The sequence below is a fragment of the Streptopelia decaocto genome, assembly GCF_964273445.1.
Source record: "Streptopelia decaocto genome assembly, chromosome: 1".
In the NCBI taxonomy this organism is placed as follows: Eukaryota; Metazoa; Chordata; class Aves; order Columbiformes; family Columbidae; genus Streptopelia; species Streptopelia decaocto.
Genome location: NC_138663.1, coordinates 39546836 through 39574714, shown reverse-complemented (window position 1 = coordinate 39574714; position 27879 = coordinate 39546836). Strand labels below are relative to the sequence as shown.

Sequence of the window (27879 nt, the reverse complement as noted above, 5' to 3'; positions counted from 1 at the left end):
TTTATATTTTAGCTAGGAACCTCTGGTTGATTTGGGTATCAAACGCCAGCAGGCCACGAACAGGGTGCCCACACTGTGCCCACTGTCCTTCAATACTTCAAATCATTTATTCGTACACCTGCAATACTGCCACAGCGGGGGGTGACTGTGTACCAGTTTACTTTCTGGAGAGGTTGCCACGAACCCCCTGCAGCTGCGGAGGAGTGTGTGTGACCCACCGCTGCACGGTGGGGTCTCTTTTGCCATTTTCTCCCGGCCTCCAGGCGCTCAGGCGAACTCAACCATCATGGCCGCTGTCCCTCCTACCCCAGCGCCAAAATCCCGTGTGATCTGCCAGGGAAAAAAGCGCAGGAAAACCCAACCCCGCCGGACCGGTGCGGCCCCGCCGCCGCGGAGGCCCGAGGGGCCGCTCCCGTCTCGCAGGGCCGGGTCTCCGCAGTTCCCCTGCGCTCCTGTCAGCCTCCACTGGGCCAGCGGGCGCCCAGGCGAAAGGCCGTTTTCTCCAAACGCGACTACGCTGCAAAATTAACGTAACACTCCGACCCTCCGCCAACCCTGGCTCCGCAATCCGCCAAAGAATTTTACGCAAAACGCACGGGCTCTTCCTGCCCTACGTCAGCCTGAGTTACGCAACTTGCGCACGCCGTGTACTTACGTAACGTACGCCTCGGCCTGGGTTTTCTCTACTGTCCAGAAGGGGTTACGGCGTTGACTTCTTGCGTAGCAGACTTTGAGGAATAGGGACAGCGTTACTCTCCTCCCTCCCTTCCTCACAAGGAGGCACGGCTCTAGTAAAGAACGCTACGCACCTTTCGTAACCCGGCTGCCGCGCGGAGCAGTATTTCGCCAAGGGGGCTCAGGGCGTAGTTGGCTTCCGGGAATAGGCGTAGGTATTTTCGAGGGCCGCTGTTTGCGCAGCGCCGGGCCGTCCGTAGCGTAACTGAAGCGGGTTGGGGCGGCGGCAGCCATTTTGTGCCGGGAGCACGGAGGAGCAAGACGCTGGTGTCTCCACACTTCACGGGCCCTGGAGTCGACCGAGAGCCCCGCCGTTCCCTCCACCGACGTCCAGCGGGTCTCTGACCCACTGACCAATTCTTCTCCTCTTGTATCCCACCAAAGAAGCGAGGTGGCGCAAAGCGATTCCTCCGAGACACAGCCGCCCCTGGCTGGACCGTCTCCTCGTACCCCTAGCCCCTCGCCGTCCCCACGGCCGGCTTTCCGCTGCCTTTCTCCCACCCCTCCGGGGGCGATGAGAGGCTTCGGGGACCGGGGCCGCGACCGAGACCGCGGCGGGTAAGGGCGGGGGGGGGAGTGCAGGCCGGGCCGGGTTTGGGGTGGGGGGGGGGGGGGGAGCAGTCACCCCGCCATGGGGCCTGGCGGGAGGAAGGGTGGGGGACGGCCGTGGGGACAAGGGGTTTGCGTTCTGCTTGCGGTATCTGGGGAGCTTTTTCCTTTGAAATTCTCGTGTGGGGGCTGGGGGGAGCTGGAGATTTCATTAGCACTGTTCTGGCAGCAAGGGGGGGGTGGGGTGGGTTGTTTTTAATTATTTTTTTTTATTTAGCTTTTCCATCGCTCATGTGTAACCGTGTGTGCATTGCTTGCAATTTTAAGGCCTGCGTTTTTCTTTCTCCCCTACCCTTAATTTATTTTCTTCCAGCCTCTTTCTCCCTCCCCCTTTCCCTTCCATCCCCCACCTCCCCCAAGCCACCAAGGTCTCGGTGGCCCTGGCAAGGGATGGTTGAACACTCTGCCCTTCTGTTTGTCATTGCTCCTTCTGAACTTAGTAGAAAGATGGCAGGCGGTGAAAGATCTTTCTCAGTTGCGCTCCCAGGGTTATCGTTGGAGGAAATGAGATTGAAAATTGCTGCCATGCCGGGGACTTGCATGCTTGGGCGGGTGATCTCGGAGAACATGGCCCTGGACCACACTTAAGGAGCTTGGCCAAGCTTGTGTAGCAGTCAGACTGGAGCTGTGTGACACTGCAGAGGCCTAGGGCTTGATATTCTTTATTTTGCTATTTAAAGGAAGCTTGACTTGGAAGAGGTTTTTGCAGGTTTTTCTTTTTTCCTTCTTTTTTCTTTATCTTTTTTTTTTTTTTTTTTTACTCCCGAGGATGGCAACAATAAATACAATGGTATTATAGTATATAACTAGTTTGAGACTTGAGGTTCCTCTTTAGGGTTGACAGTACTAAAAGGTTCATCCCAGGCATTTTTAAAGAGAAAGAAGTGATTTAGGAGAGGGGCATTTTCTGTCCTTTAGATCACAAGTCGTCAGCCTTCCATTCTCAAGAATTAATAATAAACACATTACTTGGGTTCTGTTATTCTTAATATGGCAGACTAGATCTTGGTTAATGAATCTTCCCCCCCCCCCCCCCCCTTTTTTTTTTTCCCTTGTTTTCCCTCTTTGCTGGCAAATTTGGGAATATTTTGTTTGTATGTTGCAATGCATTTTAACATTTAGTTCCTTGTCGTCTGTGGAGAGAGATATAGTTGTATCCTTGCTTTATCTTACACCCACATTTCACACTGTGAAAATAAAAGATAATTTCATTTTTTTCATAGGAGAGTTCTGGTGTTTTTCCACTATGAGATTTCCAGCTCAGCTTAACACAGGGACATTGGAGTAAATGCTTTGGCAAGTCTGAGTTAGTTCAGACACCAGCTGTTTTTGGAGTTTAGGGAGTGAGTTTGAGTATGCAGATTTATATACAGTTATTTAACACTGTCCAAAGCATTGTCACAGCACTTGACATGCCTTAAAATTTGTGTAATCTTATTTCTGCAAAGACTTTGATTATAGGTGAGTGGTTCTCTTTTAGATCAGGGATTCTGCATAAGTAAAAGGAGCGCCTACATGCTGCTTTATGAAGTTTTTTGGCATTTGCATGGAAAATAGTTTTCTTGGCATATTATATCAGAAGCTTTAATGCATTGGGATTCAGTTTGTTATGTATGTCTGTTTAAGGTGTGAAAATATTTGTAACCACTAACAACCCTCATACTTCATAACCTCTGTAAAATTTTGAGCCACCTAGCATGCTAGTTAAAAGTTTATCAGCCTTGCAGTTCTGATTCTCCGGTAGGGTAAACAAATGCAGGCTGTTTTCTTCCTGTCAGGAAGGAGTTGTAGGTGACTTCTTGGAACTGAAAGTTGTACTATTTTGCTCTGGAATTTAACAAATTCATTCTGTTCTGTCCCAGAAATGATGACACACTCTATTGGAGAAGAATGTTTTGAGTCAGTCTGAATTTCTACTTGAAAAGAGAGCTGTTGGCAAATCGTTGGAATAACCATAGATTTCAGTCAGTTTAAGTGGGATTGGAATCTTGTTTTACTTGTAATTGGAATGTAAAGTGTCAGTTACTGCCAGTTTAGTGGGTAAGCTTCAGCAGAGGCAGCGTGTGAGGGCTGCTGCAGGGCTTGCTTCTTTCAGGTCAGTGTACAGCCATGTTGTGTATAGGAATAGAAAACTGAAACTATGTGACTTCTATGTAAAATAGATCGATTCTTCCCTCTAGATATCTGTGGAGCAAATATTCCTAGTACCCAGCTGTTTCGGTGTCCAGTCTTGCAATCAGTGTTTGAATATGTTTCCTTCGATAAGGAAACTCATTGGCACTTTGAACCTCTGGCTGACTTCAGTGAGACTGTGGGTTTTTTTTAGAACTACTTGGATACAGAAATAGTTGTTATTTTGATCCCTTTTTCCTGTTAATACCTTTATTTGAGTTCTGTTTTTTTATTTCTTTCTTAACCACTATGCTTTGTAGTTTTGATTGGAAAGTGATTTCAAGAGAGCATATTTTCTTACTGGCTGAACAGATAGTCTTGTGCTTAAGATAATTCAGAAATTTATTTCAGATCTTACATATTTTTTACTAGTGGACTTCCTCGGTAAAGTGCAGGCACTTTGGATTTGCTATCTAAATAAAAGTCTTGTTTTGAACAGGCATTTCTCATAAATGAATGTTTTGCAAAAAGCTGTAGCTTTATTAACCAAAATCTGAACTTCTAATAGGACAAAATTTGACCTGATAGCATTTGGAAAAGTACCTTCTGCTGTGTTTGTATGATAGTAATGAAAGAGCTATAACTTTTTGTGGCATTTAAAAATACATCATTTATAATATTTACAGTAAATAATCTTTTTATGTCACTCAGTTTTCAGTTACTCTTATAGATTATTGCCAGCTCTTTTGTCTAATGCATCATTTAGTCATTACAGTTAGTACTTAACCTTCTTAAGTGTATTAAATCAACTAGATGAAGAAAACTTAGGAGAGAGAAAGAGCAGTAACTTCTGAGTAGTTCTGCTAGTTAGGGATTTTTTTAGCAGAATAAATATTAACTTCTTACTCTCTTGAGTCTTCATCAAAAGCATTTGAGAGAGGATATGATTTTTTTTCTCAGCTACTTTTAAAATTTTTCTTCTGTTTTCCCCCCTCTTAAGCTCTGCTCTAAAAATACTTCTTTTAAAATTTTATTACTTTGGTTCCAGGATTGCCGATGAACTTGCTGGCTTGGCTGGAAGTTGTTTACTTTCTGTTCTTCACTATTATGTTTTTCATTTGAGGCCTACTGCTTGATAAGACAGAGAGAGTGAGACAGTGAAGTAGCTATTTTTGTGTAAAACTAACCTTGAGGAAGTTGTGAAGCCGTGTTTTAAGTGTACTGTCAGTTTGAAGAAAAGATAAATGGTATAACTGCACCCACAGCATTGTCCTGAGGGAGGGAACCTTGAGGAACCTAAAGACAGAAGATTTAAGGCAGTGACTTACAAATGACTGTACTGGAAGGAAACTTTAAGATGGTTTGGGGTTTAGAACTGACTTAGAGCGTTGTTTGCCATTATAGTGATTGTTAGAGGGGTGGCTTTTGCTAGAATATTGTTCTCATTTGTCAACTTGGGGGGTGGGTAAAGAGTTGAAAATGCTTAAGAAACCTGAAAATTCCAGAGTAATGAAATATTCTTTTTTTTTTTTGTAACTAACATTGACATTCCCAGGTTTGGAGCAAGTCGTGGAGGTCCTCTTCCTCCAAAGAAATTTGGTAATCCAGGGGAACGTTTACGTAAGAAAAAATGGGATTTAAATGAACTGCCCAAGTTTGAGAAGAATTTTTACGTGGAACATCCAGAAGTGGCCAGGCTTACTCCGGTAAGTTTTCAGGTGCTGTCTGTTCCATTTTGCCTACAGCAGAAAATGTGACAAGTGAAAAAATGTGTCCTAAGAAGTCCAGGACTGTGTGTGATAGAGCTGTCTCTTTATTAAGTGTGTTTGGTATCTCTGTGCTCTGCAAGATAGCGGTTCTAGTTGTGCTTGATATTTAACATTAGCAGAGATGATGCTTCTGCTCTTAGCCGTGTTTATATGAGCTATTTTCCGTTGGTCATTTATAATTCATCATTGTAATACTTGTCTGGTCTAGCTATTTGTCAATGTAGACAAGACTTGAAGGAATTGAGAGCTGCAGTACTAGACAGGCCCTGAAAGAACTTAAAATAATGAACTAAGAGTGGCAGAAATACATGAAAGGAATACGGGGTTTTTCAAAAAGATGGATCCAGTTTGCCAATATACTGCTTTGAATTTGGGTCCATCTTTTTGAAACACTCTGTATTTCATCATAATAGTAATTCAGGCTGAAGGAGGCCATGGAAGATCTCTAGTTTAATCCCGTGATCAGAGCAGAGTTATCTACAAAAGTAGAGCAGGTTCTTTAGTGCTTTGTCCTTTTGAATTTGAATTATCCTCAGGGATGGGGGGAGTTTATATCCTCTCTGGGTAATGTCCCAGGGCTTAATTTTTCTCATGGTATTTCCACCCCTAATAATTATTTGCAATATCTCCTCTGTAGTGACCTGTCAAATAGCAGTTAAATCCCCCTGTTAGTCTTCTCTTTGCCGAGCTAAACAAATCCAGTGCTCTTGATCTTTCTTTGTACTGCCTGCACTTCAGCCTCTAGCTCTCTCCCCATAATTGTATAAACAATGCCCATCTTACATTGGTGACTCAAAAGTGGATGCAATACTTTGTGTTTATTCTGTAGATACAATCATTTCCCCTTCCTACCCAGCTTACGTCTGGAGTCTTTTTTCTGCTCTTTAATGTATTTTTATATTTATAAATTGAGAGATTTCATTCTTAACATGACAATACAAACAATATGTTATTATCCAGTTATATAGACTTACAAATCTTTATGTGAAATATTAATGAGATACTTGTGTGGTATAAAGGAAATTAAGCATGCACTGGCTTTCTAAAAAGAACTACTGAATCACAGTTAGTGTCAGCTGCTGTAGGTGTCTTTGCCTTAGCTAACTAAAAAGACTTTTCACATTTTTATCAGAAGTGGGTTTTTTTGTTTTTTTTTTTTTTTTACCTTTTTATTCAAGCTCAATAGATTTTCATGAACAATAAATTTATTGCTTTGGATAAAGTGTGTGTTTGGAATTGTTGTGTATCTTTCTATTTTTTTTAATGAGCATTAGAATAAGGTCATGAATTGTGGAGGCTTGTTGCAAAGTGCAGTTGGACTTGCAAGATAATCTAGAAAAAGATAAAACAGTTTTCTACTGCTAAAATTATACTTACATATACAGACATTTCAGAAATAATTGAAGAGTTCCATGATTAAAAAAATCATCAGGTCTTAGGTATCATTATGATGGTGCCTCGTCTTCTTTCATGCAGAAAAAAGTGCTGATTCTGAAAATATTCAAGGCAACATTTGAGTTGCAAGTTGTCCCATGAGAGCTCTGTATTTAACCGCCTCTGGAATGTGTTAATTGAAGGATGGGGACTGCCCTGCCTTCTGCTTGTTTGTAGTATATTAGGGTCTGTTTACTTTGTTCTTAGGACCGTCACATAAACAACATTTCTTATCTGGTCCTCTACTTTTAATAACTTTTGCAGCTGTTGATAATTTCTAACCTCTGGAAGACGAGTAAAATTATTACAAAAATATTTCAAGACACTTTTTGTTAAAAAGGGCTGGTTGGATGAAGACAGAGGCGTTGGTCCTTCTGGGCTGCATAGAGAGATCATACCTCTGGAGACTGAAGAAGCTATGTGGTAGCTCAGAAAACAGTCCTTTTTAGATATGTTTCAATTCACATTTCTCTAAGCTGTTAGCTAGAAATGTGAAGTGAGTTAATAGTTAGAATCATGTGCTTTAAGTCCCAGCTGACATTTGGCATTTGTTTTTGTTTCCCCCCCACCCCCCCAAATAGTATGAAGTTGAAGAATTGCGAAGAAAGAAAGAGATAACAATTCGAGGAATGGAAGGCTGCCCCAAGCCAGTCTTTGCCTTCCACCAGTGTAGCTTTCCACGTAAGTATTTTACCATTCTTAATGAGGATTACTTGAAAACAATAACTGTTTAGGCCTGTTCTGTTTCTTAAAAGATCTTCTGAAGCCTTGATTATCCTTTAAGAAATTTTTTATTTTCTTAATTTCTTAGAGTATGTGATGGATGCCTTGATGGACCAGAACTTCACGGAACCCACTCCAATCCAGTGCCAAGGCTTTCCTTTAGCCCTCAGTGGTCGTGATATGGTGGGCATTGCACAGACTGGCTCTGGGAAGACGCTAGCTGTATGTATTCTTCCCTTTTATTTATGCAGTTAATATTCCTAGTCGCTTTGCAGAAATTACCCTTGCCTACTTGTTAGTAGTTTTTGGGCTTCTCAGTACTACAAGCATAAAGTGAGATGGTTACATGTTTTTAAATCTTACTTTATTGCATCACGGGTGATACTTAAGTCTCGACTAGCCTGCCTTATTCACAGGAATGTATTTTGCGTACATTTTCTGTTTGGATGCATAGTCACTTCTCTTTGGTCTATGCTTACCTTGTGATTTAAAAAAATAGTAAGTGCTTTTTAGCATACTTGTTTTCTTAACTATGCAAGTCAAAATAAAAAAAATGGTTTATTCTTCAAGGTATACATTAATTTTATCTGCAGTGCTTAAGGAGGCATTTTATCTTTTATGAAAAACATTGGTTAGAGCCAGGGTTGCTCAATTCTACTAACTTAAACTCCAAATTCAAATGAGCTTTCCTTTGAGAGATGCTGAGCAGCTATATTTTGTGCTTATGTCAAAGCAAATGTGATTGGTCAGCAGGTCTGAAAATCTTATGTTCTGTTGGATAGCAAGTATCTGTTTTTTCAGAATCCTGAGTTTTAGATAGTCAAGGTTTCTTGCTGTCCCTCACATCAGGTGTTGGCTTCTCGAAGGGGTCTTTGGCTAAGTGGGCTGTTGCCATGATCCACTTGTCATGTCAGGTGATCGATGGCATTGCATATTGAAGTCCTGTGTCTTGACTTAAAGTTCTTCTGTTTCAGTACTTGTTGCCTGCAATTGTTCACATCAACCACCAGCCATATTTGGAGAGAGGGGATGGCCCGATTGTAAGTGCTTGTCATTTGTCTTTTTGTGTGTATGACATGGTATTGTTAATGAAATGTGCGCTTTGCTTAATTGGTATTTCAAAATAGTAGGTGGAGAAATGTTTACTATCACAGTGTGATGAACATCCCACTCATTAGTTAAAATTCTGTGCAGTTGCTGACATAGTCTAAAGATACTTAAATGTTTTAGCTAATGAAGAGCAGATGGTCCATCTTTGCTTACGGTATCTGTGAAGCCATTAAGTTTGAGTTGTGTGTGCAGCTTGGCTATCCTGAATCGATTTCTTTTGCAGTGTCTGGTTCTAGCACCTACTCGAGAGTTGGCCCAGCAGGTGCAGCAGGTGGCTGATGATTATGGCAAATGTTCAAGACTGAAGAGTACCTGCATATATGGAGGAGCACCCAAAGGTCCCCAAATCAGAGATCTAGAAAGAGGTAATTTTAAAATAGCTGTTTGCAGTTTCTGGCGGAGGTGGTATTGTAAAACCTCTGTAAAAAAAAAAAAAAAAAAAAAAAAATCTCCTTAAAACCTGTTTGGAAGGGGTTATGTGTGGGCGAGTGGCTATCTCTCCAGTTGCAGTGATAGTTCATGAGTTAGTTTGCTTCTTTGTAGTATAGCAACTTCAGCTTCGGATATTAAATTTCCTTTCTGTTTTCTCTTTGAACTTGCGGAGATCATCAGGATATAGGAAGGAGAAAAAGGAAACTTACAAGAAAGATAACAGGTTATTTTGAGGAAATGCAGTAGCAGCAAGTTTAAGGAATTTTTTAAAAAAACAGGTTTCAAGTTTTCTGCCGAGGCTTGTTCAAATAATCAAACTTAATTTCTGAATGTATAGAAACTTCTTGAGACAGTGGGATTTGGTAGTTTGGTGGGGTTTTTTTTGTTTGGTTGTTTTTTTGTTTTGTTTTTTTTGTGTGTTTTTGTTTTTTTTTTGTGGTTATTTTCTTGTTGTTCGTTTGTTCTCAAGCACTAAGCTGTATTTCTGTTTGTGTATCTCATAACATTCTGTAAGTGCCTTTTCTATACTTAGCAAGGGACTGGAGTTGAGAATGATGAGGAACCATGGTTCTGCACCAACCACTGTAACACAGTAGTGCTCAAGCAACCTAGTTACACGCCATTTCAAATGCAGGAATGTGCTGATGGCTTTCATCTTCACTAGATAAATAATAGAATTATGTGAAAAGATATAAGAAGTATTATAAAGTTAAGCATATATATATAGCTCTACTAAAGAAATCAGAAAATTTTACTTACCACTGCAGATTGCAGAGTCATTATTGAAAACTGCAGTAATGGGATAAAGATATGCATGGTAGAAGGCTGTGGGATAGCTCTGTTCAAGAAAATGGTAGTGCATGGCAATTCAAAGGTAGCATTTTCAGTGGAAGAGTCAAATGAAGAGACATGTTACATGAAGTTACACAAAGAGACCTTGGGAGGACCAGCTTGGTGGGGTTTTGCACACCTTTCTGGAGTGCTCTAAAACAAGTGTTCTGATGTGGGCAGGCTAAGTGCTTTCAGTCCTTTCAGGTGTTATTTTGGACGATTCCTTAGTATTTTCTGCAGCAAAGATTATTGAGTAGTTAAGAGTCCACAAAACTTTTTTTTTTTTCTCAGTTGTGATCTTTGGGGTATTTAGTGAATTTACTTTTGAGGAGTACATAATTGACTACAGAGACTGCAGTTTATCCAGTCCCCCTGGCAGACGAGTCGCCATTAGAAACCTAATCTTGTGTGAGCTTTATAGAAACTAGCAGCGTGCCCATCTCTGTCAGCTCTGAGAACTCCAAGTTGACACAGACAAAAAATATGGGTTGCCACAAAACACTCTGCATCTGTAAGTGCAGTGTTGAGAAAGCTGTTGGGGTTTTGGTGTTTTTCACCCTTCTGCTTCCCTAAACTTACCTTCTTTGGACATTTCAGTGCCACTGAAGGACTTGCCTGTAAGATTTGGGAATTGGTGGAAACCAGTCTGTCCTTTTAGGAAATAAATTGCCATACCTGATGTTAGTTTGTAAATATTTGAGTTCCATTTCTATGTTAACAAATACAGGCAGGATGGTTGCCTGTCGTCATTGGTGCATAATTACTCAGTATTAAAGCCCATGTTTTGGCTTTATATATTAAAAAAAAAAAAAGTGGAAATAGTTTAACCTGTATAGCAAGAGGAGCACTTCATATTTGATTAAAATGGGGAGTTTAGCTGTAATTGGCTGTTATTTTTCTAGAGAGCTCTCTAGACTGCGTAGTTCTGGATGAAGGTGGGTCAGACTTGAGTAGAAGTTTATTTTACTTCTGATTTTTGGACAGCTCTTCACAGGTGTTTTCTGACAGTAAGCTTTTAGCTTCTCTACTGCACTTATTATTCTAATGGCACTGTAGCAGTAATTTCAGAATGGAAAAAAAAAAAGAAACTAGGGCTTCTACTGAAATGACTCAATCTTGGGTACGGATGAGGGTGGTGCTGTTTTTTTTTTAAAAACTATTTTGCTCTGGAAGGTGATTCATTCAGACTAAAAATACCAATTGACATTCAAATGAAGAGCCTTACTCTTTTTTCCTTGCTCTGTTTTGAAGGTGTGGAGATCTGCATTGCTACACCAGGCCGCTTGATTGATTTCCTTGAGGCAGGAAAGACCAACCTTCGTCGGTGTACGTACCTGGTGCTGGATGAAGCAGACAGGATGTTGGACATGGGATTTGAACCCCAAATTCGTAAAATTGTTGACCAGATAAGGGTGCGTGTACCTTGTAAAAGGACAGCCTCCTTTGGTTTCCCATTCAAGTCCAGTACTTAAAATCTCTTTTCCCTTTTTCTTAGCCTGACAGACAGACTCTGATGTGGAGTGCCACCTGGCCAAAAGAAGTGCGCCAGCTCGCTGAGGACTTCCTGCAGGACTACGTTCAGATCAATGTGGGAAACCTGGAGCTGAGTGCTAACCACAATATCCTGCAGATAGTGGATGTATGCATGGAAAGTGAGAAAGACCACAAGTAAGCTGATTTTCCTGCCATTTCTTTTTTATGTGAATTCTGAATAGTGAAGTTACTTGTAGTGTTACTTAACCTTTGAACGTTATAAAATGAGTGACTCCTGTAATTAACTAATCAATTGCATATATTCTAACCACACTGTTGTACAACACACCTAAATTCTGTGTGATACTGACTTATCTATTCAGTTGCATGTTGTGTATGTTATCAACATAAGCTGAGAGGGTGCTCCTTGTGTACGTGGATATACATCTTAGCTCTTATGTCTCTTTTAGACTGATACAACTGATGGAAGAAATCATGGCAGAGAAGGAAAACAAAACTATCATCTTTGTGGAGACAAAGAGGCGATGTGATGATCTCACTCGAAGGATGCGCAGAGATGGGTGATTAGCTTCCCCCCTCCCTCCTCTTGTTTCTAGTGGGAAACAGAAATTATAATCAAAATCAGAAAGGTTTAAATGTCCATGATGCTATTGTTGGGAACAACTCGTCTGTTCTTTTCTTGTCTGAATTGAGTCTTGGTTTCCCAGAAGGTTCCAGTTCCTCAGAGCATTAGTGCAAGAGAGAGTATTTGTAAAGCTGGGCAGCTTTTAGTGTATCAGGATACAGATGCACTGATTGGGACTGTATCAATACAGCAAATGTGACTTGGCTTAGATGGTTGTTTATGTAGGTAGTGGATTTAACGTGGAGGAAACAAAACAGTATATGTGCTAGGTAGATAGAGGTCAGAAGAGGACAGGGAATAAAATATTTTCCAAGTCTTCTATTTTGCGTTCTTTCTCCTGAAATGTCAATAGAGCTTCCTTTAAGGTATGATATGTACTTTCTGTCTATACTAATGTGCATCTCTGTTTGGCAGTTGGCCAGCTATGTGTATCCATGGAGACAAGAGTCAGCCAGAAAGAGATTGGGTGCTTAATGGTGAGTCCATCACTGAGGGGAGAATAATTTGGGCTGCTGTACCTAATTGCATTTCAGAAGAACTCCTTTTACCTTTGTATTGTTAATTTTGGTACTTGTATTTGCCTTTTTTTTTTTTTTCATTTGACAAAGACACAATGAGACAATTGCTTAACCCAGAGAGCTGGATTTTGAAAAATAGTTGGCACCTTGTATCTGACTTGTTGGGGTTTCTGACATTGACCCTTCTTACCTGGATTGTGGAAAATGAGCATTTAGTGTAAATCAAGTTCAGGTAACTTTATCTTTTTGAAAAAAATTACTTCATAGCATGCTTTGTTTTGCAGAGTTTCGTTCTGGAAAGGCTCCTATCCTCATTGCTACCGACGTTGCATCTCGTGGGCTAGGTTTGTACACATAGACCACTCTTGCCTACTGCTGCATATTTTTCTTCTTTGGACTGAAATATGTTTTCTTAAAAAAAAAAAAAAAATTCAAAGCGTGATTTTCCCCCACATGTGAAATACGTTTTTTAACATTAATCTTTTTTTTTTCTTTCATATTCAAAGTCTCTTCCTGCTCCTAATGAACAGGCTTTGGTCTGCAGCAAGGCCTAGGCATGACCAATCGATCGCCAAGAGGGAGAAGAGACGTCCAATTATGCAACCCAACCCTTCCACCACACTCACTTCTTCCCCAAATCCAGCTTTTGATGCTGGATGATAGGGATGGATTGCTCTCAGTTCAGAGCGTGCCAGATTAAAGTTCAAGTAGGAAGTTGTGGGAGAGCATTTCAACAGCCAATAGCTAATATTCTCCCCATATGACACACCACAGATTTGAACATACCAACCCCAGTGTACACGCATGTTTACCCCACAGATGTATTCACATCTGAGAAAGCACTGCTCCAGACTTTGATCTTGATGTGTAACCTTCCCTCCTCTGTGTTCCTTCTAGGCAGGACCACTGAGATTATATATGGTCTTTAACATCATGTGACCCAAACATATAATTGAATCAAAATTGCACAGCTCTGTTCTCTTGGTATGAAAATGATCTGTCTGGATGCATCAGTTGTGCCCCCTTTTTTAATAAGCATATTTGTATAGTGAAACACTCTGTGCCAAGTAAGCACAGTCTTTATACATCTAGAAGAGGAGGATGACTTCTGAAGTGCTCCGAGTTTGATATTGGACATTGAATATTGCCCCCTCCCTGAGTCTGGTAGCAGATAAACTACTTGGGGGTTGATGTCCCATTGTAGTAAATTTTAGATAATACTATTGCAAGTCATTGCAAATAAGCTCAGAAAAGTCTTTAGCTGTTAAAATCCTCATGTATCTGAGCTCTCTTTTTTTTATGTGCTGAAAGGGTGGCTGTGCTGTGCATCATATGGTCACTTTAATACAGGCAGACCATTACTAGACTTGGCAGCCTTTGTTCACACAACCTTCACCCCTCCTTCCCCTCCCCCTCAAAAAACATCCAACACTTCCTCAGAGAGGTGATTATATGGACTTCAGTCTCTGCCCTCTAGGGTCATGTCTGGACCTGTGCAGTTAGAACTTGGGCCTGTTGGGAGAAGGGACTGAGGCCTGAAACCAGTTTATATGAAAGAGAGCTGCTTTATGGAGCAGCATTTTTTAAACAGGCTTGCTATGTGCTGGTAGCTTCTTTGTGCATCTTGCCTAGACATTTAAAACAGCCTCACCACCTCAAAAAAAACCAACTGACACTCCCCCTGCAAAAGTACTCAATTGGAATACACTTCAGAAAACAGTCTCCCCACTTCCCATCCTCCACTTCACCTGAGCTAAGGGGGAAAGGTACCAGAGTCTGTTTCTTGTTACTGAACAACATCTCTGCTTGTTTTGGGGCCCTGAGTTTGCTGCTTCTTAAAATAAGTCACTTAACTGGCAAACTTCTGGACGACTTCCTCCAAGATCCTGGCAAGTGAAGGCTTCTACCTAAATAACATAACACAGGGGCGCGCGCCTTTTGGCTGAGTCACCAGGGCTTTCCCTCTTCCTAATGGAACACTGGTTTCAAAAAAGCTTCTTCCAGGTAAGTTCTGAGTCCCGTAACGACTTCTTTGTGATAATTCCCTGGAGTGAGGTCCTCTCTCTGCACTGATTTTTTTTTTTTTTTTACTTTATTTTTTTGTTCAGTCTATTAAACTAAAAACATTGAATTTGTTTTGTTTTGTTTTCTTTAACAGAAGCTTTGATATCAGCTGCAGATCATTCTCAGTGCAGGGGTTGGGGCACATCTACATTGGCGGTCTAAACAGCTCTCTAGACTGGCATGTTTGCTAGTTTATATTTCTCCTGATAAATTATCAGAGACTGTCGGTGCCATAAGGTATTCTGATGGTCTGACAAAGGGAATGTTTACCTGGTAGCTGTCAAAAATGATCTACAGTTTCAGTTCTTGATCCTGCTACGTTATCTTCTAAAAGCGCAGGAAGATTGTGAATGTGCGCAAGTGCTTTGGAGCATGCTAGACTGGAGAAGCCGAGTCTTGCTCTGGTCTTTCTTCAGCAAGCTGCGTGCTCTACCAGGACCACTGTCTAGCCTGGAAATCACCCCTTGCATTTTCCTGCCTCCCCATTCTTCCCACTCCTCCCCAGCCAAGTCAGTTCCGTCTGCATTGGTAGCTACAAATTCCCTGTGCTTTCTGCTGGGAAAGCATGTCCTCGTATCCTCTGTGGTAATTCAAGTCACTTTGCTACTGATGGATGTGCAAAACGGGACTGGCTGAGGATCACATACCCTGCAGCTTGTCAGACTAGTTACACCCTGGCTGTGAAGATGCAATCTGTCACACGTACTCCTCTCTTTACTTCACTTTCCCCTTTATAAAAAAACTGTTGCATCAAGGACCCTAGCTGGAGACTCGCGCAGCCCCCTGTGAAACCTGCCTTCTCACTCCCTTTTTTTGGTGTGATTCAGGACTTTGGAGTCAGCAAAGACTGAGGAGCCCCCCCTTTGCTGTAATAAGAAACAGACGTAAAGTCCCCCTCTTGTCACTACAACCCTCTTGTTTTTATTTTTCCTATAACCCCTTTGAAATTGATGCAGTCTGGGCAATAGATGCAGCCTGACCCTTTGGATGTAATTTTTTGTATCTTCATTTTTTTGACAATTGCCCCCAAGAGCCCCGAATAGGGGACAAAAAGCGTTGGAGGACCTGAAACTTTTACCTGAACCCAGGTTCTCCGGCGCTTCACAACCAAATGGGGCAACAGAGAAGCGTCTAAGCCAGTTCACAGAGCGAGCGTGTGTGGGGACTTCTCGCTGCCACGGACCCTTGATGCATGCTCCCCGCGCTCCAGTGGTCCCGTGTCAGAGGGCGGAGTTTTCGAAAGGAGGCCGCCAAAAATAAAAGGCAAAGAGACGGGATCGGCTGCAGCGGTTTCCCACAGGAGGAGGGAGTGTGCATCGGTCTGGTAACAAACAGAGAATGTTTCTCTATTTAAAACAAAAAGAAGGGAATCACAAAAATCTGTGTTTTATTTTGGATATTTTCAGAATATTCTTAAAATGCAGATTTTAAATTTTTTTTTTTAATGAGCTGTTAGAGCATTTACTGTAATATCGTGCTTCTGGTACTTGAGGTGGTTTCACTGAAGTGTTACACTAACATTTACTTTGTTTCTGTCCCAAAAGTTTGTGAAGTCTGTCTTCATGTAAGAGACATGGTTCTGATCTCCTAAATTTTAATAAGAAGCAATTTTGATAATTTCATTTCCTGCTTCCATCTGACACTAGAAGTAAGGAATTGCTAATGTAACTCAGGATTGTCCAGATTACAAAAGCTTGCCAGAACTGGATGGAACAGCACAGTGAAATGTTAGTGCAATGCATTCTGGTGATAACTAGAAAGCTGAGTTAAGATATTATAGGTCTGAATAATCTTTAATGAGTTGGCTGAATAATAATGTAATTGGAGTGCCTTAAACTGTAGGCTAGGGAAAGTACTTCACTGTGTTTTTATTAGGCTTATAATAGTAAATATTTTTAAGATTGCCTTTTATTTCATGTTGCCAAGTGGAAGGTAAGTGATCTCATTACTGTTAGTATTTGTTAGACTTCTCCCAACAGAGTAAAAGCTGCACCATGGCAGTTCTGCCCTTCTTCCACCCCAGTTTGCTCTGTCTGATGGTGGCATTTTCACTTCTTTAAAAGCAAAAAAAAAAAAAGTATGGAATTCAATTAGCTCATTCACAACTCTTGGTGTCTTTGACACAGGAAGACAAAGAAATGCATTCCGGGGAGGATGAATTTGAGTGCAGGGCAAAACTGCTTTAAAATTGCCACTGTTTTTCAGGACACTGATCTTTGTTCCTGATGATCTTAAATTAGAGCCTTCTACTCTTTTGGGATGAGTCTGTCTTGTATTTATTCCGTGCAATTACTAACTTTGTATTTTTTTTTCTTATTACTGTCACCTGCATTCGTGCTCCCCACCTTTCGTTGGCACGTCCTCTCTTCTTCTCCCCTTTCCTCAACCCCACCCCTTCACTGTGCTTCGCACCTGCGCACTTCACAAGACGTGGAAGATGTTAAATTTGTGATAAACTACGACTACCCGAACAGCTCTGAAGATTATGTGCACCGTATTGGTCGTACCGCACGTAGTACCAACAAAGGTACTGCCTACACCTTCTTCACACCAGGAAACCTGAAACAAGCCAGGGAGCTTATCAAAGTGTTGGAAGAAGCCAATCAAGCCATCAATCCAAAACTGATGCAGCTTGTGGACCACAGAGGAGGAGGAGGTGGTGGTGGAGGTAAAGGCACACGGGGAAAGGGCTACACAGGGAATAGGGTCCCCATTTTGAGGGAGGGAGGGTTAGATAAGGGTAGAGGAATAGAAGGCCCAAGTCTAAGGTAACACACAGCACATGAGTAATAAGACTGTTTCATAGGTGTAGTATTTCTGTCCAAAAGAGGTAGTCCACTGTTCTGCCTTAGCTATAAAGTTTGGGATTTTTTTCTTTCTTTTCCTCCTGATAAGGTCATCACAGAACTAATTTGCTAGAATTAATGATTCTGTGAGTCCTTTCAGTTCCTACCTAAACACAGACAACAGGGTGTATGTGCATGCACATGCAAAATTGAAATCACGAAAGGGATACACTGACTTTTGCCTTCAGGGACTGAGACTACTTTTCCTCCCATTCCCTGAAGCAGTAGTAAATTTCATTATATTTCTAAGTTAGTTCTGAATTTCTTTTGTTTCTGAGCACATGCCTTAGGAACCCTTTTTGAACTTCATATTTACACCTTGAACAAAACAAAGAGATGGATGTAGGGAAGTTATAGTCAGTCAAGAGAACTTGCTCCTTGTGGGCAAAATTGTGGACGTAGAATGGGGAGAAAGGGTGGTAATAATTGTACCAGAGTTCATAATTTAAAACTTGTTTGTGGTACTAAATCTTAATATATCCATCGCCAGGAGGTCGTTCTCGTTACCGAACGAGCAGTTCGGTAAACAACCCTAACCTGATGTACCAGGAGGAGTGTGACAGGAGGCTCCGGGGAGTGAAGGAGGGCCGGAGAGACTCGGGTGGCTTCAGAGACCGTGAGCGTGCTGACAGTTATGCCAACGGAGCCAACAAGACCTATGGCAGTGCCTACGGGAGCCCAAATTCTGCTTTTGGGGCAGCGCAGAGCCAGTATGGTTACGCTCAAGGGAGCTATGGAGCAGCTGCCTATGGCACGAGTGGCTATGGCACTGCAGAGTACAGTGCTAGTGGCTATGGTGCCAGCACCACAGCTGCCACCGCTGGGAGAACCTCACAGAGCACTACCCAACAGCAGTATGCAGGGATGGTGGGGCGCTCGGGCCAGCAGCCACAGCCGCTCATGTCACAACAGTTTCCGCAGCCCCCTGGCACTAGCGTGATGGGCTATATGGGACAGACTGCCACCTACCAGTATCCGCCCCCTCCCCCACCCCCTCCCCCCTCCCGCAAATGAGACCACTTGCCCACCTGGTGGTGACCAGTGTAGACCTCTTGCATTTAAAGGAACCTTTTCTTTTTCTCCCATTGTGATGTCTTTCTCATGCAGGTTAGACTTAGAATTCACCATTCAAATCCCTCAAGCCCATCGAAAATGGCCCTCAGTCCACATTGCTGACCCTGTCCTCTTTTTTCTTTTTTTTTTTTTAAAGAGATATATATAGTTGACTGGAAAATTTATTAATTTTTTTGTCTTGCATGTTGAGGAAATTTGAAATCTTATTTTCTCTAAAAGAAATGGGTATAAGGCAGATAGGTCCCAGCTTGATCATCTTGGTGTCTAAGGTTTGTGTGAAAACTTGCTTTTGAGAGGTGAAAGTTTCTATTCTGTAACATGTTAACTTAATTTCAGGAAGTATCAAGAGAGGTGGGAAACTTTGGGGAACCAAGAGCACTTCATTTAAAATTATAAATGCAAGGGAGCAATGCTCACTTCTAATCTTAATTTTTTTTTTTTTTTTAAAGCTCACTATTATTGCTTGTAATCTATCATAGGTGAATTTCTATAGGAAAACTCTGCTCACTTGTCTGAGCTGGGCAGTGTTCAGAGTAATGCCCCAGGTACAATGTTGGCATTTGCTGCAGCTCTGGGAGCAGTGGCCCCATCTTCTGGTACTTCTAGCAGCCTGCAGTAGGGAAGCTGGGATTGAAACCCCAATGTCAAGAGACCAAACCTGTCTTGGATTTCATACCTGAAAACCAGATAGTCACTGTAGGTACCACTGCTACAATGTTTAGCCAAGTAAGTTCTTTCCTTACAATTGTAAAATTGCAGAATTGCAAATGTGTGGAACCTGGTTATCCTTAAATTAGTTTCTGCTCTCAAATTCCTATTGAGTTTATTGAGGAAAAATCTTATTTGAGAGCCTAGAAACTTAACAGAGATGGTGAACAGCGTATCTTGTTTGCCCATGAACAAACTACCTTTAGCCATGGGCAGTGCTTTGAATTCTGCTGCAGTGAATAAAACGTGACAGAGTTTTCCACACTTTACTTTAAGAGGTTTGAATAGGGTGGGCTGGGGGGAGGGCAAGGGGAGGAAGGGAAGAAAGGGAGATTGCCTGGAATCTCCTTTTCATGAGGTAAGCAGTGAGCTGGTTAGTGCATCTTGATTCTGAAGCTTCTTTTCTTTTGTACCTTGCTCTGACTATTGCTTTTCCTGGCTTTTGAGTGCATTTCCCCGCTCCATTGGTCCTTTTGAGCTGAGCTCTCACAGGTAGGTAGCATTTTAGAAAATGTTAGAGAAGAGTGAAATTTTAGTAAATACGTAAATAAAACTTGTTTGTTTTACTGGCTAAGGTGGGTGTGAGGGGGGGTTCCCCTTTAGTAAAGCATGTTGTTGACTTGTTATTTCTAATACCAGACGGTTCAGAGACAGTAGATGATAACAGGAGTTGGCTGCTCTTGATCCGATAATGTGACAGAAGAATGGATACATCTCCTGGTTTGTGAGGCATTTTCTTTGTATTACAAGAATGCAGGGGTTTCTTTATTTTGTTTTTTTTTTTCTTCTGTTGGTGTTCTTGCATATGGATGACCAAGGTAGCCTACTCCTTCTGTAGGAGAGTGGCACTTCTTAGAGCCCAAGAAAAGAGTTTGCTTATACGGAAGTGATTTATTTTTTCAATTTAATTTCTTCCCAGAGTAAAATTTTGGGGGACGAATGCGCTTTTTTTTTTTTTTGGTGCGATACGCAGGTAGGTTGCTGACACAGAGGGAAAAGGGAGAGAGATCTTCCAGAACTTTGGTTCCCTCATCCCATCTTCTAATTCCAGTGCTTGGACGGGAAGTTCCTTTGCTTGTGTTAAGTGAAAGCCAGAAGCATTTTGTTTATCCAGGCACTGACCTGTCTTTGGCCTCCCTCACAAGCAAACGTAGAGCTGTTTTGGGGACTTTTTTGTTGTGTTTTTTGTTTTTAATTTTAATTTGCGAGTTCAAATGCAGAAATGTGTTTGAGGGGTGTAGGGGTAGGACATCTCACTGACTGGCTTTATAAAGGGTCTCTGGACCGCCAAAGCTGCCTTACAGTCTGCTATAGCTTTCACTTATTTTTGGGGGAGGACTTGTGCACGTGTAAACACATATGCCAAGTCTTGCGGTGCTTTATTGCCATTGAGGTCAGCGGAAGCCCAGGGTCTCGGTTCAGTTCAGAGTGTTAACCAGACTGTTGAATCCATGAACGCACCATGGCACATGCTGCCCTGTCCCACCTGGTGCTCGCTGCTCTGTCCCGTGTACCAGCTGGAGAGCCCATGTTGATAAAGCATATTAGCTTCTAGTATCGTTTGCGTTGTTTTCAATCTGTAAAAGCTTGTGGGAGTGTCAGATAAGTTGGGTGTCTCCTCCCCTCCCACTTCCTGAAGCAATTTACTGTTTGGACTTCTCTGAACAATGGAAGGGTTAGTGGCTTTGTGTGGGATCAGCTGCTTGTTTCACACACCTGCTGGTCTCTGAACACATTCCTGTTGTATTAATGAAGACTTGAATTGAGAGATCCATAGATCTGTGGTGTTCAGACACAGGATACTAAGAGCTATGTTACTATTCTTAGTTTGTAAATTGTCCTTTTGATACCATCTTGTTTTCTTTTGTAGGTATAAATAAAAACACTGTTGTCAATAAATTGTGAACTTTGTCTTTATTTTTGGAGTGTAAAACCATCTTTGCCCCTGTTCTTCCCAGTGCTTAAAAAAAGTCAAATTCAAGGAGTTGGAAACACCTGTTGGCAACCCACTGAATTTTAATTGAAATGATCCCCATTTGTAGAACATGAGGAACTGCCGTCACTGAAAGTGAGTGGGGAGGGTGTTCGAATACCTGTGGAACTGGAAGATTCATGTCAGTTGAAGGGAATGTATTGCTCCTGAATGTTACGGGACTTGAATAGAGTTAGGGGATCAGGCAGGGTTCACTTCCAGGAGGATTTTAGTTCATACAGAGTTGAAGTAATAGTTTGTTCCATCTGCTGTGTGAAATGGGTCAGTGGCCCTTGTGTATGGTATCACACTTAATAGTACTATGTTCCATTTACCGTGGGCACTCATTGAAGGTCTAAAGGTAGTGACAGTTTCCCCTGTACTCCTTGTGCTGCCTCAGGGTCAAGGTGGAGCTGTGTTTTGGAGGCAGATGCTGGGAAGAGCTGGGATAGAATCATTTGCACTACTTCAGTATTGGCCAGCACTACTTACTAGCACCAAATTCAAGTAAAAAGAAATAAAAAAGAGGGAACGTCTCATGCAGGTGAAAAGCGCATCAGCTTTCCAGGCCTCGCTGTCTTCCTGGCACTGGAGTGGGACTCAGCTGAGCCATCCCTCGGTGAAAAATGGCCAGGAGAGGAAAGCCGCGGTCTTAAGAGCTGCATCTTCGGCATCTCTGGTGTGGTATTGTGGAAACGTCTTCAAACAGGCATGGGAAGACTTAGCTTCTTGCCCTTCAGGACTGTGCAAAGAGAAAGAGAAGGTAATGGATGAACTTGGGATAATTAAACTGTTCCATTGTTTCAACAAGTATTTTTCTAAACTTGTTATTTATAGCGCTAGGTAGCAGGTTTCTATGTTTGCAAATGGCAATGAAATTACAGCTGTGGAATGGACCTTCTCAGGCATCCGTGTGCCGCTGTAGCTGGTAGAAGCAGAGCTGTGCTCTCTTGGGGTCACAGCTGCTTGTCTTTTGTTATGACTGCACACTAAGCTCTGGAGAATCGTGCTCATTGTGGAAGGAGCATCTTTAGTGAGAAGGGTAAAATTAAGGAACCCGGAGAAAAGGAAAGGGTTTATGTGATCCTTGATGGGAGATAACCACTACAAAATTGCTTCTAAGGGGGCAAACACCCCACGTCTATTTTTTCTTCATCATGCTGAAGGAAAAGGTTCTTGTTTCCTCTTCCATGGTTACTCTGTCATGTGTGAACCCTCTTAAATTCCCCATATTTTCTTAATGATGTCAAATGGAGTCTGCTGTTTTACCCCCACTGCTTTCTGCCCCTTGCTCCTCTGAATAGAGAACTTGACCTGAATAAATGATCTGTGGCTGAACCCCCTGAGCCTTCCCCACTCCATCCAATAAAAAGCTGGGATGGGGCGGCCTCTTGGAAATAACCAGGAGCCTGTAGGCTTGGGTGAGGTGGATGGGAAAGTGTCTGCCCTGGCCATGTGGTGGTTAGTGGTGTGGAGTCCAAGCTGGTGGCCTGGTACTGGTGGTGCACCCCAGGGGCAGGGGGAGCTGGGTCCAGTACTACTCAAGGTCTTTGTTCGGTGCCAGAGGAACGGGCAGAGTGCACCCTTAGTGATTTGCTGATGATGCACAGCGAAGGGGGAGTGGCTGATGGGGTCAGAGGGACTGTGCCAGGCTGGAGAAATGTGCTGGAAGGGACCTCATGAGGGTCAGCAAAGAGAAATCTCACATCCCACTCCTGGGCTGGAGCAATCCCATGCACCAGTACCTGCTGGGCGCTGCCCAGCTGGTAAGTGGCTTGGCAGAAGAGGCCCTGGGTGTGCTGGCGGACACCAAATTGAAGATGAGCCATGACTGTGCCCTCATGGCAAAGAATGCAAACAGCTTCTTGAGCTGCATTGCTGGTGGGTTGAGGGAGGTTGTCCTTCAGCTCTGCTTAGCCCTGGTGAGGCCACAGCCAGAGCGATGGGTCCAGCTCTGGGCTCTCCAGTCCAAGAGAGAGGGACATACTGGAGCAAGTCCAGAAGGACCATGGGGATGATGAAGGGACTGAAGTATCTGATGTGAGAGCTGAGCGCTCAGCCTGGGGAAGACTGGGGGGGATCTTCTCTGTGTGTATAAGTGCGTGCGAGTGGGAGTAAAGGAGACAGAGCCAGACTGCTCAGTGATGACCAGTGAGGGGGCAGGGGGAAATTCCACTTAAGAAAAAAATGTTGACAGTGAGGGTGATCAGACATGGGCACGGGTTGCTCAGAGAGGCTGTGGTGCCTCCATCCTGGAGCTCCTCAAAACCTGACTGGATAGGACCTTGAAGAACCTGCTCTGGGTGACCCTGCTGGGAGCAGGGGGTGGGTTAGATGATCCTCCTCAGTTGCTCCCAACCTCAGCTGTTCTGTGGAACAGAAGCTTTTGGGAGCTGAAAGCTTCCTCGGAGTATCTTTCAGGTCCCTGTGTTAAACAGAAAGGAGCTCATCTAGTTTTGAAAACAAGATAAAGAGAAGTTGCGTTCTATAAAAATCCCTTTATAATGCTTTGGTATAGGCTCTGAAGTCTTATTAAATACATTGCTTTATGTAACGCCTCTTTGCCTTTTTTTCTCAGCATCGCTGCCCTTTTGTCTGAGCTCTTCTGTGTTAGAAATGTTTTGAAAAGATGGGTTTTTTTGCAAGAGATGCAACCTGCTATAATGTTGCTGGCTTTCATAAATGTCTGCAAAGCATTTGCATATCTTCAGTCACCTTTTCTCATGATCCAGAACGTTTGTGCAAAATTAACAAAAAAAAAAAATAATAGGCAATTCTGTTCCTGCTGTGATGTCCCGGGGATTAATGTTTTTTTCTTCTGCCTCCCATATCATCTAAATTTTGCAGCTTTATCACTAGTGATGTGAGACTGAAAGCCAGCAGTTGTTTTTTTCCCCCTTTTGTTCCACAATCCGCAACCACAAAGGGTATGGATTTCTGACAAAATACAGAAGGACATGGGACACATTAATCGAGTGAAGCTAAAACGGGAATTAGTTAAAAAAAAAATTAGAAAGGAATTGACGTGGAGCACCTTGATGGCAGTTTCACAAAGTACTTTTCTGGCTACAAAAATGTTTTAATGACGGAAGTCTTAATCTGCCAAGGCCAGCCACCTGCTCAGTGCTCCTGTCACCTCTCTGTCAGCAGGTAGATTGCATGAAGCCACCAAAGATCCATCCCTCAAGCGCAGGCTGTCACTGCTGCTTTTGGCAGGCTGGTTCGGGAACGTGAAGGAGGAAGAAAATATTGTTTGCTCAGCTAGATTTCATCAAATTCCACCCTCCTCAACAGAGAAGTGCTTTAAAGCATACTTCAGCCTCAGCAAACTGTAGTGTGTTCTACCAGATTTAATGCCCTTGATGCACTTGGTAGCTCTGATCTGCAGCCGTTTACCAAAGCTGAAGTGGAAGGGGTATCTGATTTGGGGAAGCAGAGATGTCTTGTCCGTGCAGATGCCTGTCTTCCTACAGAATAAGTTTTTGGGAACATTACATCTCTTCCGTCAAAAGAAAAAGTAGGCTTAATAATATCTCCATATGTCTGCAGTTGCTTTCTGAGGTACATCATCTGCCTACAGTTATTTCCACACTCCCCCCCCCCAAGTTTTTCTGTGTGATTCATAATCTTTCAAAATGTGCGTAGAATTGAATATATCTCAATTGTTAACTTCCCGAAGTGAGGTTAAACCAAACTTAGCTTTGGGGTAATCTCTACTTTGTTTCTCATGCATGTCTGGAGCCTTGTGAGTGAAGATACCCACTTTAGTTCAACAACTAGGTTTTTTAAAATGCATTTTAGGTGGACAACGTGCATTGCAAATACGGCAAAGAATAAAGTTATATGAGGGTTCATGTATGGCGAGCTGCAGCTCCACCATACGTTGCAGGAGTGCTGAATGAACATTTTGGATTTATACCATCCCCTTCACCTACCTTTGGTAATGTAGAGATAGAAGAAGTCACAGTAGAAGATGGTTTGTACCACTCCAGAAACTACAGCAATCTGGTCGTAGAAATTCTCTGTGTAGTAGCGCCAGACCCAGTTGGCAATGTAGAGAGCACGATAGAGGCCCAGGAAGAAAAGGTAGTGTGTCGTGATGGTCTCTGCTTCCCCCGTCTTGCTGATCATGAAGAGCTGGGGAAGGATAGCCACGGACTCCAGGTAGATGGAGAAGGTCCAGAGTATCTGTGAGACACAAAACGAAGGCAATGGAGAGTCTTGGTGCTGCTTAACACGTGTTAGGAGACAAAGGTTTTCATTTGGGAGAGCACTGATGAGTAGTGCTGCTGGTGTCAGGGGAGATGAGCCTGCTGTGCTGGGACTGGGAGAAGACCGCGCTGAGCTGCTCTGTAGATGGTCGAGTCTTCAGAGCCAGCCCGCCTTGCCCTTCCTGCCTGCTTTTGCTGTTAAAAACCTCAGCCATTCAATGTGCTGCTAACTCTGCGGCCTGGTGTCAGGCTGCTGCTTCCCCTCCCCTCTCCTGCCCCATGTTTTCCTTACCTCCAAGGGGGTGAAGCTGTAGTTCTCCAGAAACGACAGGCCTGTGACAGGGACCAGCAGGAATTCAAGGCGAAAGGAGTCATTCTCGCTGTCAAACGTTTTCCGGAATTTCACGTAGATCATGTACACAGTGACGTAGGCACATATCAAAAAAATTACCTAGAGGAGGGAAGGGAGACAGAAAGACCTTACCTGTAATTGCACCTTCTGTGCCTGAAGAGAGGATGGCTTTGCCAAAGTAAAGACCTGTTAACCTGGTTCTGGTGGGGCTGTGCTGAGGTGAGATGGTGGTGAACGCTTCTTCTGTACTGGCTTATGAATTGATTTCTGCTGGAGATACTCTAGCGGTCAACTGAAGATTGCCCAACCATGAGGATCACACTTGTTTGAGCCCTCTAGGGCTCTGTGTGAAGAGGCTGGTTTGGTGGTAGCCATCGGTTAATGCTCTTGCTGTGCAAGGGCACCCAGGCTTGATTCCTGACCTCTCTGGTTTTGGTGGTACTAAATGCGGTGGGCTCAGCTCACTCACTGCCTGTGGGGAGGGTTTTTTTTTGGCCAGTGAAGGGCCAGTGACACCAAAAGAAGCACCTTTATTCACCCTTCCTGTGTATAACCCCCTGTAGCGTGGGTGACAGGTGAAGAAAATGGAATTGCTCCTTCTTCCTTCTGACTGAAAAACTTAGTGACCACGTACCCTCCCCTGCCCGAGAAACCACGACGAGCTGAGGGGAACCTCTGCCTCTGCACTGCTCTCTCCTTACCTTCATCACAGTGTTATAGACAGAGAAGAAGGTGGTGAACAGGTCCAGATAGCGCGTTGTGAAGACAAGGGCGAAAAGAATCTGACTCTTCCCAGAGATACCTGCGTGGCAGGGAGAAGAAAGGAAGGTAAGGCAGGTGAGAGGAAAGACCCTTAGGATGGTGGTTCCCCCTTATGCCTTTGGAAGTGTTTGTATATGTGCATGTTGCTTTGTGAGCCTGCTCTGGCACGTAGGTGCTGTGGCAGTTCTAGACCTACCCCGGGACTGGCCAGAGTCTTCCAAGTAACAAGGCAGGCTCCTCATGACACTCCTGAGCCTGGCCTTGGGTTGTAGGGGCTGGCACTTGGTGGGCAACTTCACTTCTTTGGCCAATTCAATCCTTACTGTCATCAAAATGCCTTTCTCTTCCCTCCCTTGCCCCTCCCTCACCTGCTTACCTTGGCAATGGGTTGTATGACATGACATCTGCTACACCAGGGATCAGGGAGCCCAGGGGCCCTGATGGAGCTTTGTCACTGCTGGCACGGAGATGCAGTCACACCCACCCATTTCTCTACCTGTGACAGTGGCTGTGGTGCCGCAGCTCAGCCCCACGGCCTCTTGGGGAAGAAACTACGAACTCTGAGCGAAGTCCTCTGGGAAGCTGCTGCCCTGATCTCCTCACACAGGGCCGGGGAAGCCTCTGGTACCTGCCCACCCGCTGGCTGCCCTACAGCACCTTTCTCTCAAGGTCATCGGTTTTGGTGCTGCCACAACTTTTCACACTCATTTTCCACCTCCCTCTGGCCTTGCTGCCCTTCCCGTTCCTTCACTGCCCCGCCACCAACACCTGTGTGAGACCGTGCGCCTTGCCACATCACATCCTTCCACCGCAGCCCTCTTCTCCTGCCAGGGAGACCTCCCAGAGGAGGATGACTTCCCTCAATGAGCCCACTGGGGAGGGCTGCCAGCTTGCATGGGCTGTTGCATGTGTTTTGGCACCCATTTCACTTGCACCTCTCACTGAGAAGAGCCCCCCTCCTTCCCTGGGGTACAGGAGCACTCACCAGCGCAGGACTTGGACTTTTGCATCTTCACCAGGAGGATGATGATGGCCAGCAAGTGGGAGATGTCCCCCAGGATGCGGAAGATGTTCATGGCGCTGGGGGAGCTCCTCTGGGGCAAAGGGACCGAGGTGCTTTCTGCGGGTGGGGAGAGCGCAGGCAGGGAGTGTTTCACCGCTGATCCTCGTCCAAGCAGACACTCTCCTCCAGCTCAACTTTCCTTTTTTCCCCGAGTATGGATCCCTCTCTTCTGGGAGAGAAAAGTTCAGGCTCCCCTCACCCCTCGTCGCAAGCACTTTTCCCCTGCCAGGCACTCAAGCTGGACGTCTCTCTTGCTCACTTTTCCCCCAAGGTGAGTTTTCTCTCTTCCCAACCCCAGGGCCTTTCTCTCCCTGCTCCAGGCCAAAAGTTGGGGTTTGTCCCCCGGAGAGCCCCAGGCTGAGCCTGCCGAGCAGCCCCGAGCCAGCGCTGGGTGACGGTGACGTGGCTCCCGGCTGGCCGGGGAGGAGAGAGAGG

The 27879-nt window shown here is 43.8% G+C and overlaps 2 protein-coding genes across 2 annotated transcripts; one reads left to right on the top strand and one right to left on the bottom strand.

Annotated features, from left to right (window-relative positions):
- The first annotated feature begins 696 nt into the window (after positions 1 to 696).
- On the top strand, positions 697 to 20983 carry DDX17 (DEAD-box helicase 17). The gene is made up of 13 exons (XM_082052894.1): positions 697 to 1293; positions 5012 to 5162; positions 7241 to 7340; positions 7471 to 7604; positions 8357 to 8422; positions 8716 to 8857; positions 11007 to 11167; positions 11251 to 11423; positions 11699 to 11809; positions 12289 to 12350; positions 12677 to 12736; positions 16885 to 17124; positions 17793 to 20983. Exons 1-13 carry the CDS (start codon positions 1250 to 1252, stop codon positions 18314 to 18316), a joined length of 1968 nt encoding a protein of 655 aa, XP_081909020.1. The 5' UTR covers positions 697 to 1249; the 3' UTR covers positions 18317 to 20983.
- KDELR3 (KDEL endoplasmic reticulum protein retention receptor 3) lies at positions 20980 to 27879 on the bottom strand. The gene is made up of 5 exons (XM_082053281.1): positions 27367 to 27879; positions 26321 to 26421; positions 25560 to 25718; positions 24992 to 25244; positions 20980 to 21798 (listed from the first exon to the last, which is right to left on the bottom strand). Exons 1-5 carry the CDS (start codon positions 27455 to 27457, stop codon positions 21758 to 21760), a joined length of 645 nt encoding a protein of 214 aa, XP_081909407.1. The 5' UTR covers positions 27458 to 27879; the 3' UTR covers positions 20980 to 21757.